The 12,500-nt window shown below is 41.3% G+C and overlaps 1 protein-coding gene across 1 annotated transcript in view; it reads left to right on the top strand.

The window, feature by feature from the left end:
* LOC137971154 (doublecortin domain-containing protein 1-like) overlaps positions 1 to 12,500 on the top strand; it is a 50,812-nt gene that overhangs the window by 38,248 nt on the left and 64 nt on the right. Inside the window, exons 28-39 of the mRNA XM_068817899.1 lie at positions 1 to 59; positions 318 to 577; positions 1,066 to 1,254; positions 1,994 to 2,342; positions 4,001 to 4,102; positions 6,316 to 6,434; positions 7,773 to 7,874; positions 7,956 to 8,030; positions 9,521 to 9,595; positions 9,771 to 9,846; positions 10,774 to 10,862; positions 12,216 to 12,500. The exon at positions 1 to 59 is cut by the window's left edge and continues 74 nt beyond it; the exon at positions 12,216 to 12,500 is cut by the window's right edge and continues 64 nt beyond it. Coding sequence (XP_068674000.1) covers positions 1 to 59; positions 318 to 577; positions 1,066 to 1,254; positions 1,994 to 2,342; positions 4,001 to 4,102; positions 6,316 to 6,434; positions 7,773 to 7,874; positions 7,956 to 8,030; positions 9,521 to 9,595; positions 9,771 to 9,846; positions 10,774 to 10,862; positions 12,216 to 12,335 — 1,615 coding nt within the window. The 3' untranslated portion in view covers positions 12,336 to 12,500. The remainder of the gene's footprint in view (positions 60 to 317; positions 578 to 1,065; positions 1,255 to 1,993; positions 2,343 to 4,000; positions 4,103 to 6,315; positions 6,435 to 7,772; positions 7,875 to 7,955; positions 8,031 to 9,520; positions 9,596 to 9,770; positions 9,847 to 10,773; positions 10,863 to 12,215) is intronic.

The following is a 12,500-nucleotide window of genomic DNA, read 5'->3' as shown; positions in this document are numbered from 1 at the left end:
ACACAAGCTACAGCGTCTCCAGAAGTACCATATTGCCTTTGCGTGTGCTTTAGGAACAGGTACGTGGATAGTGAGTTGTGGGCATTCTACTTTGTTAGCTTTAAAGAACAACAGAAGCTGACGTTAGGTGCACTGAAGAAGAGGGAGCATTCTTGAAATGTGTGGTTTCTTTTTGAATGTTTAAGTGCTGAACGAACTTTAAGGACTTTTTACGATTCATTGCGTGCGCATCGCACTTACCTCGTTATTTTGCACTTCAATGATTTTTGGGGGGAAAACCGTAACTTTTCTTTTTCGATTGAACTTGGAATTTTCAGCTCAAGAGCAAGGTCTCAGGCTTAGCGGCTCTTTCAAATGCCTAAACAGCAAAGTAGATCTGTCCACTCTGGAGGCTGAAGCCACTTTAGACCTGTGGGAACATCAATTGCAGAGGCTCAGAAACGAAGGCAGCGTACGGACCATTACCCGTGAACTGCACATGGCTCAGAGCGTTCCTGCTGTTAGAATAAGATCCTTCAAAAATGGAGAGGGCAGCCGAGGACAAGGAGAGATTCTTATTGGCTCAAGCATCCATGCGGTGTGTATGATCGTGAATTCATGAAAAATTCTACTTGTCCTAAAACTAAACCACGAAAATACCGTGTTTTATGGAGCTGAAAAATTGAATTCAGAATCAAAGAATCTAGAGCCCAATAGCAGTCTTCATTTTTCCGATCGGATCAGATTACTTGTAAACCATCCTTGAGCTTAGAGTTCTGTGCTTAAAACGCATAGGTATTCAACACTACCCTTAACACGAGAAAAAGCGTACAACTACTGCTTAATGATACATTTAGGAAAACCAACGCTTAGCGCAGAGAAGACGATGCTCAAATCATTCACACACGGCAAACGAAAACGTTGGAAGGAGAGCCTCTTTCACACTATCAAATTGCGATCTTATTCTATTGAGTTCTGGGGTTTCATCTAATTTCCTTTACACAGACTGTTTCTCGTGATAATAGTTTTTCAACAGCGTTTAAATCAAAGCTCTTTTTTTAACGCAGCGCATTTTCCGTTGTCTAGCTACTGGATCAGTGTACCGTCAGGCTGGGATTAGCATCTGCCGCCCGGCGTCTTTACACCTGCTGTGGCGAGCTTATCACAGATATTCACCAATTAATCAACCCTTACGCCAGCAACAATCCGCAGCTCAATGATAGTGAAGCTCAACACAAGGATGACTTTGCCTTTGACAATAACACGGCTGGGAAGGTGGGCAGAGTTTTCAAGCAAGCAACTATTTCTGCAGTATTACGTCAACATTCCTTTACTATAGATATATATGGGCTATTGACCCGTGGCCCTTGAGGGCGAAGGGTCGAATTGTTTGAGTGTCACCCAACTAGTCGGACAGAAAAGGCAATAGCAAAGTTAGCAAATGCAAGTTGAAATATTTATTTGGGAATAAAACGAAAGAAAGCGTCACGCTTTTCGCTACTCAAGGACTGTTACTAATAGTCCTCTAGTAGCGCAGGATTTGCATTAGTGCACAAGTTGGGTGATAATAAATATATATATGTACATAGAAGCATTCCAATGTAAACTAAGCAATCAAATCTACGTTGTGTCGGCTCTTGCTCAAAATATTTACTTCTCTTGAGATCAGTGTCGTTTTATAGATGGTAATATTTCAGTAAAAAGATAACAAAATAAAGTATTTTTATATACGCTTATATAAGCTTCTGAAAGAAACAATTCGAAGAAACGTAAACGCATGACGAAACCCAACTGGAAAAGTCAACCTTGAACCAGGGTCTTCTCGGCTGTCATCGTGGCGGTTGGCCAAGAAGATCCTGGGGACGAGTTTGTCTCGAGAAAATTAGCAGCAAAGGCTAAAATGAACTCGAAAAACAGTGACGCTAAGTTTTGATTGTGTTGTGAACTCGGGTGAGCAAAAGGATGTAACTGTTTTCAAACTTTCGTTTCATTAAAAAGATGCATGTTTTTGTAGATCCCAGAGGAAAGACTTTATCCCAGAGGTCACGCAGTCGATGTTGTGGAAGCCGAAAATCAGCCACGTTACAAGCACGAGGAAGCAATGGTAAAGAATGATGAACTAAAACAAAAAGAGCTATTAGACTCTGAGGTACTTGAAACTCTTAACATCTCTGAGGACATTGAGGAAGCCGATGAAGACACTCAATCTTCTGGAAATGTAACATTCCGCGTAAGCGACGGAAGGGCTGGCTCCGTGCCTGTTATCGATAACAATGATCTACAAGGCGGTCTTCCAAGATGGGATAGCCGGTGGCCTATTGATGTTTGGGTGTCCTGTGGTGAACCTTTTGTTCCTTTAGAGGGTATGTTTCAATTTTCAGTCTTGCTGCTTGTTCGTTGGAATCATTTAAGGCTTGAATCGCTTTAGCTAAGATTGTTACAGAAACAACGTCTTTCTTTTATTATTTATTCTTATATTGACAAAGATCAGCGTTTATTATATACATACCGAGATTTACACTCCAAAAAGGTTCGAGATAAAAATAGTCTCTTTGCGCTAGAGAAGCCAGCTGATTGGTCATACGATTTTTATCACTAGTGAAAAAGACGTATCGACGCTCTGATTGGCTATATCGTTATTTTCACTAGTGAAAAATTGTCGTATCAGCCTTTTGATTGGCTAATATGATGTTCAACTTTTGCGCGGGTGGCCTGTGCACAGATTTGTAAACATGGCGGCCGACTGGTGTATGGTTTTCAAAGTTTTTGATCTTTTATTGCTTAGTTTTCTCCACAAAAATACTTCAGAAGATCTTTAAAAAGTTTTAAAAGTGCTCAAGCGAGGTATGGTAGGTAAAGATTTCTTTTATTTCAAAAATATTTTGCTATTTGTTTGGGGCTTTTGTTCACGATCGGTGGTTTGATAGCCTCACCATTAAAACTTACCTCGTTAACTTTATGATCTCTGTACTTATATAATAAACAAATTACTTAATGATTGGCTCGTTTGTACGATTTTTATTACTCACTCGTTGTGAAGGATCGTTAAACTCAGTCGTTCGCTTCGCTCACTCGTTCGTTTACGCGATCCTTCACAACTCGTGAATAAAAATCGTACGCACTCACCAACCATGAAGTAATCTATATGTCCAAGTTCGCACAGGAGCCCATGACTGGGAGCGAACAATAGCCATATATTCCTGTCAAAGCGTTTTCACAGACCGATTTATTTTTAGTTTGAATTTCACGCGAATGAAATTCTCACAGGAGCCCGATGACCAATCAGAAGCAACTAACTTGACGTAATAGCGCCACTGAACCGGATCTGCCTTTGCCTTTTTTTTTTTTTTGTTTTTTTGCAGGAAAGGTGGTACAAAAAATAGATTGGTCTGTAGAAGCGCGTGACATAGGCTTAGCCAATCTCGACCCCCAGAGCCTTTCTCTTTTGCGCATGACTGAGGGAGAGAAGAGCTCTGGGGAACCCTGAAACTAAGTGTGTTCTCATTGGTTTTTGTGAAGAACAATGGAAAAGCGTCTCTGATTGGTGCATTCATGTTACCTCGAGGAGTGAGCTGGCGCCGGAAGGTTCAACTAGCCAAATTTTGGCTATAAGAACCCTACAGTGCAGGTTCTTCGACAGAGAGTTTCCGAGAGCCTCGGGTGATGCGCAGAATGAGGCTTAGTATGGGAGTTGTTCGTTCCTAGTCGTGGGCAGGACGGCCTTGACGTGAAACTTTCCCTTTCTTTTGAAACGAAAATCGTTTCTGCTCCTCGATCGCTTTTTATTCGGCCAGATGACCATTAATCTGTTACTTCTGTTGCGTGCATTCTCAGTTGAATTCATTGCATTACCAACTTTGCGACCTCCATTCCCTGGCTGTTGTTTGATTTGCTCCTTGTTTTTAAGCCTGTACATTCATGAATTAGTTTTTCAGTAGGCTATACTTCTTTCAAAGTTGACAGAACCTGTCAGAAGCGTTTTTCCATTGTCACCAAGTCTTGTGTGTTTGTCTGTTGCCAGACGCGGATAAGCAGTATTTGTTGTCGATGAAACACCGAGAGGAGAGGGCCTGGGTGCAAGCTTATCTTGATCAGGAAAAGCACATTCTTCGTCACATGCAAGGTGGGTACTCTTTCACACAGGAACTGACCCGAGAAGAGGGTGTCAAAATGAACTTCCACTCTAAAAAATGATCAATTTCAAACCCAGCAAAATAATGTTTGCAATCAAATTTGTTTGCCAATTTGCTTCAAAAAAGTGTTTGTACTGAAAATTTCGGGATCACTAATTTTCAAATGTCCTTGGCGTCGCCATCTTGAATAATTGTGACGTGTTACTGTTGCCCTTATTGTTTTCACGTAAAGACCTTTTGTTTTAAAACAATAGGCAACCGTAAGACGTCACAATTATTCAAGATGGCGGTTCCCGGGAAATTTGCAAACCAAAACAAGCGTTTTTATTAATTTTATTTATCTCGGATACAAACACTTTCATTGGAAAAAGTTCGAACAAAAGTGAAAGTCTTGTTTTAGTGGAGTTTCCCTTTAAAGAAACGATGACAGCTGCAGCACAAATTGTAGAACTGTACAATTGCAGGTTCGTCCACTAACAATTGTACATTAAATCATTGTTATCTGTGTCTCTAGAGTTGCAAACCATCTATAAAGACAGATGTTATTTGTCTTAATGGTCGTGCTGCACGTGTGGCACGCATTTTGCAAAACATTGACGTAAAATAACCAAATTTCAAGGTTTTTACCACATTCTCCAACCGTTTTGTACCAACCTAGCTAAAGGATCCTTCCTTCATTTTGTAACGAAATACTTGAGATAACGCAAAGTTACAATCCCGGACAAAAGTCTTGGGACACTTGAGCATAAATGGTTAAATACAGGGGTTTCAATAGAAGCCGGTTACCGGCGGTAGACCTCCGCCTGCTTTGCCTCACACCGCCGGCTAGTTTGCCTTGATTTTCACTAAAAATGCTATCATAAACTTGTCAAACTGCCGCCTTCAATGGGCTATCATAGACGGCTATTTCAGAAGTTATTGAAACCCCTGTAATAAATATGAAGATCATCTATCATACAGCCCTTCCCATTGCGCTCATTGTTAAATGTGTCCCAAGGCATTTTGTCCAGGATTGTATATTTTTAAGGTAATTCCTTAGTATTGCATTGCGCATCCCTACTGCGCACGATTGTCGCGTCATTAGGGCGCGCACATGAGCACGTGCGCATACAAAACGTAAGAGATTTCGCTCAAACTAAACCCGATAGCGAAATAAATGCTCCTTTTCTCTCAAACGAGCACGGTGACTCCCGATTTTTTTTTCAGGTATTTGCTAGGAACAGTCTAATAAAGAACATTATCTGAAGAAGAAAAAAAGTTTGATAGTAGAACATGAACTTTTCTTTGGAAAACAGTTCCGTGCTTGGTGTATTTTACCCAAGGCGAGGACTTCAAGCTAACCACGGAACTGTCCCAAAAAGTGCACTATTCCCACAACCAGGGAATCAAAGTCGGCGTAAATGAACCATTACTGCTGATGCAAATAAAAGAAGCTTTATTTTCAAAATAAAATTTTGTCTTTGAAGTAACCAAGACTTAATTCTGTATGAAGGTGATTCGAATTTTTAACGCGAAAACAGTAAAAATACCCCATTTTACGAGCCTGCTGACACATAAACAAGCACGGTGACCCCATTTTTTTATTGCATTTTTTTTAATGTTCATATCATGAATGTTAATTATGCCAAGTTTCCAAAAAAGTTTGATGGTAGAACAATTTCAAGGGAATTACCTTAAGTGGCTTTTTCGTTGTGGCAGTAACCGTAGCCTTTTCTTCAGAAAAAAACTTCCTAACTGACTTCGATTTTTCAATATAGAAAAGGCATGAAATTGCATAAATTTGAACTGCTGTTACGTGATTCTAAGTGAAAGTGATCAACGCAGTGGTTAATGAAACAACTAAAACAGTTCCAAAGAAGAATGACTCTTTCCAGGCGGGACTCGAACCCTATCAAGCCGGCTGGAAGCTGGTCAAGTTCGTGTTATATCGAATAATAAATTTATCTTTCTTCCTACGGAAACCATCTTTCTATTATTAGCATATTTCTTGTTTGTTTTATGTCATTCAATTTCGTTAGTTCCCAGCCCGTTCAGTTATATTTTTGAATTTAAATTATCTGTAACTGAATAATAATCACTTCTGATGACGTATGTTTGTAACTGCTGTTTGCGTTTTATTTATGTCATCGAAGGAGGAAATCAATGCTCCTAACTGTCCGACAAATGTCTGTTTGTTTTACGCTACTTCATCATTTTTCTTTAGGACGTCGAATAAACATGAGAAGTCCCCCTTCCTCCCCTAGGGGGGTGGTGTTGACAACAGCATGGCAGGAGCCTACCCTGGCCGAGGAGAAGAAAGAAGAAGCCATCAACGAACTCAAGGTACAGTGAGGCCCGAATATCAAATATATTAAACTGACCTTAATATTGTTTTTCAGTTGCCTTTCTTCTTCATGTACTGTTTATGGTGATTCCCTGGTTTTGCAGTGCGCAATTCTTCTGCGCATAAATGAAGGGGGTAGTTTCTAAAGAAACTGTGGTGCTGCGTCGGTGGGGAAGTAGTATACAAAATTTGATTTTATCAACGGAGTTGATGATATAAATTGGCCACCGTACAGAGATTCTAAAAGCTGACGTCTCGAGCGTTAGCCCTTCGTCAGAGCGAATCGAGGAATTATGGGTTACGTGTAGTTTTTATAGTAGAGTGGGAGCTACGCTATTGGTGGTAACATGGCAACGTGGAAAATAGGAATATATTAGTTAAATGAAAAGCGTTCGTTAATACCGTGAGGATTAAGGGTGCCGATTTGGAAGATGAATTTTTGTTCTAGATTCTTGCGGCTTTCCGTCGTACCTAGATGTAGGGAAAGGCCGCAGATAGCCATGTGTCTTTTGGAGTGGTTAGGGAGATTAAAATGACGAGCGACTGGCTTAGATGCATCTTTGTCATTCTTCTCAATATCGCGAAGGTGTTCGCGGAATCGGTCACCTAGTAGCCTACTCGCAGGCGGTTGGATGGTCGAAAAAACCGGAATTCGTAATGAGGTCGCCATCTTGGATTCGCGCGGCTGGGTCTGGGTCGGGAGGGGGGCGACCCTCAACCCGGCCCAGACCCAGCCGCGCGAATCCAAGATGGCGACCTCATTACGAATTTCAGTTTTTTCGACCATCCAACCGCCTGCGAGCAGGCTAGTCACCTAGTCGTCTACCTGTCTCGCCAACGTATAGTTTAATGCATAACGTACAGGTTATGAAATATATGACATTTGCGGAGGTACATGTGAAACGATCGGTGATCTTAACAGATCGCTTAGGTCCCGATATCTTGCTAATGTTATTAAACAATGAAAAGACAAGTTTTGCATCGTGAGCGCGCGCATTTGAAAGTGCCGGGTTGCTCGTTAGTTTTGAGCGCGCTTCTAACTAAAAAGTTGCCTACGTTTTTGTCGCGTTTGAATGAAATATGTGGAGGTTGCGAAAAGATTCTACCAGTCTCGGGATCATTTTGGAGTAATTTAAAATTATTAAGAATGATACTTTTGACTGCGTGATTATGAGGATGGAAAGTGAGGGTGAATGGAATTCACATAACCTCTAACCTTATCATAATCTCCATGACAAATGACAAGAGTATGCGAAGTTTCATCGGAAATCTTTGACAAGTTCTATTTGTAGGAATCATCTAAGTAAATTTTAGAACCATACTTTTCTTTTGCCCAGAATCACCTGCAAGGAGTGAAATCGCGACAAAACCAAAATGAAGCTCCTTTGGGTCGGACGGCCAAAGAATCCACCCAGCGGCTTTATTTGAAACCAAAAACGGTAAGGTTTCACGTTCAAGACGGCTGTTCATCGGAAAACGAGTGATCTGTAACTTCATGGTGCTCTTCAATTTTGTTGTAGGTACGACTGTACGCTGTTCCAAACGGTGAAACTAAACAGAGGGCTGTGGTTGTGTTCGCAGGCAGCATGAAACAGGTTTGTAGTTGGAAAGTAAATTCAAGTTTGTAGTTGGCTCCGTCAGCTCTGAAACTGATATGTGGAAACCCAAGCAGCAACGACGGCAAAGGCAGCCGTAGAATGCCACAATGCAACAGGCCCACGTTGTCCAAAGGGTGGATAGCGCTATCCCACTGGTTAACTCAGTTTGTTTTGCTAGTGTTTACCCGCTGGATAGTGACATATCCGGTGGACAGCCTTATCCACCTTTTGGAACAAATGAGGCCAGATTGGTCAAATCAAAAGAGAGCTCTACCTAGAGAGATCGTTGGGTACATTTCTTTGCCGTGCCATCAATCAGTCTTTTATCCTTTATCTTCAAAACCACCGCTCGTGCCGATCTTGTTACAAGGTAATTTACTCGTACGATACAACGTGAATGTGTTGAAATAATCGCGAATTCTCAAGAAAGCGCAATGTTATAATTTGAAGTGACGTTTTCGTTGCCGTGGCAGTCGTTGTTTCTTTAACTCCCTAAGAAGCTGCGATGAGTAGAACCATGCGCATATAAAAGCGCAACTAACTTTAATTCTGCTTGCAGTTATACTTGATCTCTGCACCCGTACAAAACATAGGCAACAACAACGACACGAAACGCCGGGTTTCAATGTGGAAAACTCGACCTGCGCGGTGCGGCGGCATCTCCTATTAGGTTTATTTAGCAACAGAACGGGAACGTCAGTGGCGACGTTGCGCGCAGCAAATCTACCAATGAGAATTTAGAAAAGAGAAGAAAAGAGTGGAGTCTACTCTATTCTGAATTCTCATTGGTATTTTTTTCTGCGCGCGCCGTCGCCACTGATGATCCCGTTCTGTTGCTAAATAAGCCTATTATAGAGAAAGTGAATAATACATGACGGTGTAATCTTCCCCAACGCGTCTCCTCACAGTTGATTTCGTGGATAATTAAGACATACTGCACACACTCAACGAGTTGGAAAACGCGCGAAGATCTTATGAAAAAAAGGCGTGAGCTTGTCAAAACAGGTCAACGAATGTTTCCGTCCTTGCTGGTTTCCTGCTAATGGTAGCCAACAGTGTTATGTGCCCTGCCTGGCAGTACTCCATAATTTGGGTATTAAATGTAGAGTGTTTGCTTAGTTGGGGTGAACATTAATTGGAGGGGGGAGGAGAGGAGAGGAGAGGAGGGTGAATGAACGAGAGGAGGTCATGCAGGAAAATAAATCGTGCACAGGATGTCCCAGTGTAATATGTAGAGGATTGTTGTGGATTTTTTTGCGATAATATTTGGTGGTATGGAGGTGTGGTGCGGATGATGGTGTTGTTGGATGATGATGATGATGATGTTGACGACGACGATAACGATGATGCTGATGACGATGATGTCGATGACGATGGTGATGACGATGATGATGATGACGATGATAATAATGATGATTATGATGACGTCAAGTTGTTGGTGGTGTTGCTGCAGTTGCTGGTTCTCATGCTGTCGTTATTTGATTCAGTTGTTAGATGCATGCACCAATCGTTTGGATTTGAGCAGCGCAGCCAGGAGGCTGTTTACGTTGGATGGAGACGAGGTTTGCCATTCGCATTAACTTCCCTTTTGCGTATTCTGTTGTTTACTTATTCATAGTTAACATTTCTGTTTACAGTTCTTTGACAATGTCCAAATATTTTGCATGCCACCTTTGTGCACGAGAGTCTGAGGTCGCTTTGCTGATTTTACATACACTTGGTGCGATTCGGTTTCAGATAGCAGATTTCAGTGACATAGAAAGAGACCAGTACGTCTGTGTTAGCTGCGGTGAAGGATTCTTGCGAGCGAGAGGTTAGACACACGACCAAACGTTTCATGTTACTGTTGTGTCTTTTATCAAGAGTCTAGATGTGACTCTTGGCGAGTGTTTTGGCCCTTCTGTCATCAAGAAATATCTCAGAGGAGGCCAAAGGGGCTTTACTACGAATATAGAAGAAATCGTCATAAACATCGGTCAAATACGCTAATGGCAGCAAAACGGTATTAAGAAATCGGCCAAAGTGGGAAATTCACCAGCACACGATACACCTGAGAATCCAATAGTTAAAGGCAAAGAAAGAACAACAGACAGCAAGTTAAAAAACAGATTTTTGTTGCTGTTTTCGGAAAACCAAACTAAAAAATGGCCAAGTCCGAAATTCCCAACTACTCTTGTTATCCTGCTTCTCTTATTCAATTGCTAGTAAGAACGCACCTCGGTTTCTGAATCCCAAGGTTTTTAAATGCATTTCCACAAATAGGGTTTTCTTTGTTAGTGGTACGATGAAATTTTAACTTCGGCTTCTGCTGCAAAAAAGGTCGGTTTACAATTGAGGACATTTTTCCTTCAAATTATGTCGTCTGTCTCGCGGCGATTTGTCTCTCGGCCACACAGCAACTTAAAAATTGAAGATCAATTTTCAATTCTGTTCACTCGGAGAGTCTTAAGAGCGAGTTTCAATTGAGTGCCGTAAAACCAAACCCAAAGTAATTGATTTGGCCAATCAAAAAGGACGGAGACAATCCAGTAAACCAATCAAAACTCGAAGTAATTTCACGTAGCCGACACAAATCGCGGGAAAATGTGCATGCGCGAGCCACGATTGGTTTTGGTTTCACTTCTGATTGGTTGAAAAAGTGGCGCGAGAACTTTGAAACAATCACTGAGAGAAGTAATCATAATCCAAAGCAATTCGCTTTGACATCTAATTAAAATTTTAATTGTTTGTCTCATTTTAGATCGTCAGCATCGCCAGGAGCTGAAAGCCACTTGGTCACGTTTGAACCGGCAGTCAGCAGATCGCAACGGACCAGTCACTAGGAGTAGCGTAAGTGCTTCCTGTTTAACAATGAAAATAAAAGTTGTGGAAGAACTTCATCAAACTAGAGGAATCGAGAATTAATACGCGGTTTCATAACACATAGCGAAAATACAATCTTGTATTAATGTTGATACTTTCAATAGCTGTCAGGGCTCTTTATCAAAACGTACACCGGGTGAAATGTCATATCCGCTCCCCTCTAACCAGGGGGGAGAGGGAGGAGCGTGGCCCGAGTAGCATCATTTGCGCCCGAGTGCAGCGAGGGTGCAAATGATGCTACGAGGGAAGTTTGTCATTTGGCCGCGCGTATTGATAAACACCTACAGAATTCCGAACAATGTTGCGCCCTGTCCTCAGGGGAATGTTTTCATATTTTAGATCACGCCTCTACGACTTTTCAACACAAGATAAAAGAAGCTTTTCATATTCAAAGAGAACAACCTTCTCTTAATCAACAACTGCATCACGTAAATCTAAAACTATCCTTTTAATATTCTCACGTTGTCACGTTTTATGTACATTCCATTGTTACTGGCATAATTAGCACTTTTTCCGACTTATAAATTCAACTTAACGCTTTGTACATTAATCAACTGAAGATGACAGAAGTTTCTGTCGAAACATGTCTTGTAACTTCAAAAGTTTTGTCGTTTTCTTTAAATTTCTGATAATAATTAGTTTTTAATGAAAGTGTCAGTTTTGATAAAGATGGCTAACAACTATCGAATCTGTTAACATTAATACAGCACCAGGGCCCGGTTGTTCAAAAGCCGATTAACGATAATCCGAGATTAAAAATTAACGAAGGAGTTTACTTCTCTACTTCCAAATGTTGTTCAACGCCTATATTCGGGAAAACTTTGCAGTAGAAGAAGGCAATCTTGAAAAAACAAAAACAAGCGAAAGAAACTTTCACCAAAAAGTTGAAAACATGAAACGAAACTTTACTCTAATCCTGGATTAACTTAATCGGCTTTCGAGAGAATCGGCGTTTTTCAGAACGAATTACTTATAGATTGATTTTCCTGTGAAACCAGACCTTTCCAGATAATCACAAGTCTTGCATGAGAAATTAGTACCCATGGGATTGTGAATGGTCACTCGTGCAAGCCAAATCTTATTTAAGTACTCGTCTAAAAATAGCTTGAGATCTGTTTGTTTCTGTCATTGACTTTTTGTGGTTACAGTTATTCTCTCGCCTGGTGATGGGTAAAAGTAAAGGGATGCAGTCGTCTTTCATAGCGTCGGCTTGGCACCCTTCCAAAATTTTGATCATCAAGCGTTGTAAACGACATCCATAGCGAATGTATGAATTTTGCTTTCGTCTTCACAAGTTTTCACTGCTTTTGCCTTGATTAGGTCACATTTAACAACACCATCCTGGCTCTACCCGCCCCAGTGTCCCCTCCGCCCCCATCACATGTCCCGTCCTCACCCAAAAGGCAGTTGTCCGTTCACCGAGTGTCCAGCCGTCAGTGATAAGCGATAGATGTTCATCTGAGCCAAGAGATGTCCATTCAGCGGTTGTCAACAAGGCATTTCGCGTCACTGACAGTTTTGCAAGAAAAGGACAGACAATGATATACCAACCCTCTCGACGGGATGGTTGATTGGGATAAGACCCGCTGCATCAGTTTTAATTGA

This window comes from Montipora foliosa, chromosome 9 (genome assembly GCF_036669935.1).
Source record: "Montipora foliosa isolate CH-2021 chromosome 9, ASM3666993v2, whole genome shotgun sequence".
Lineage (NCBI taxonomy): Eukaryota > Metazoa > Cnidaria > Anthozoa > Scleractinia > Acroporidae > Montipora > Montipora foliosa.
The sequence above is the reverse complement of the archived record's forward strand: the minus strand, read 5'-3'. Positions and strand labels throughout refer to the sequence as shown.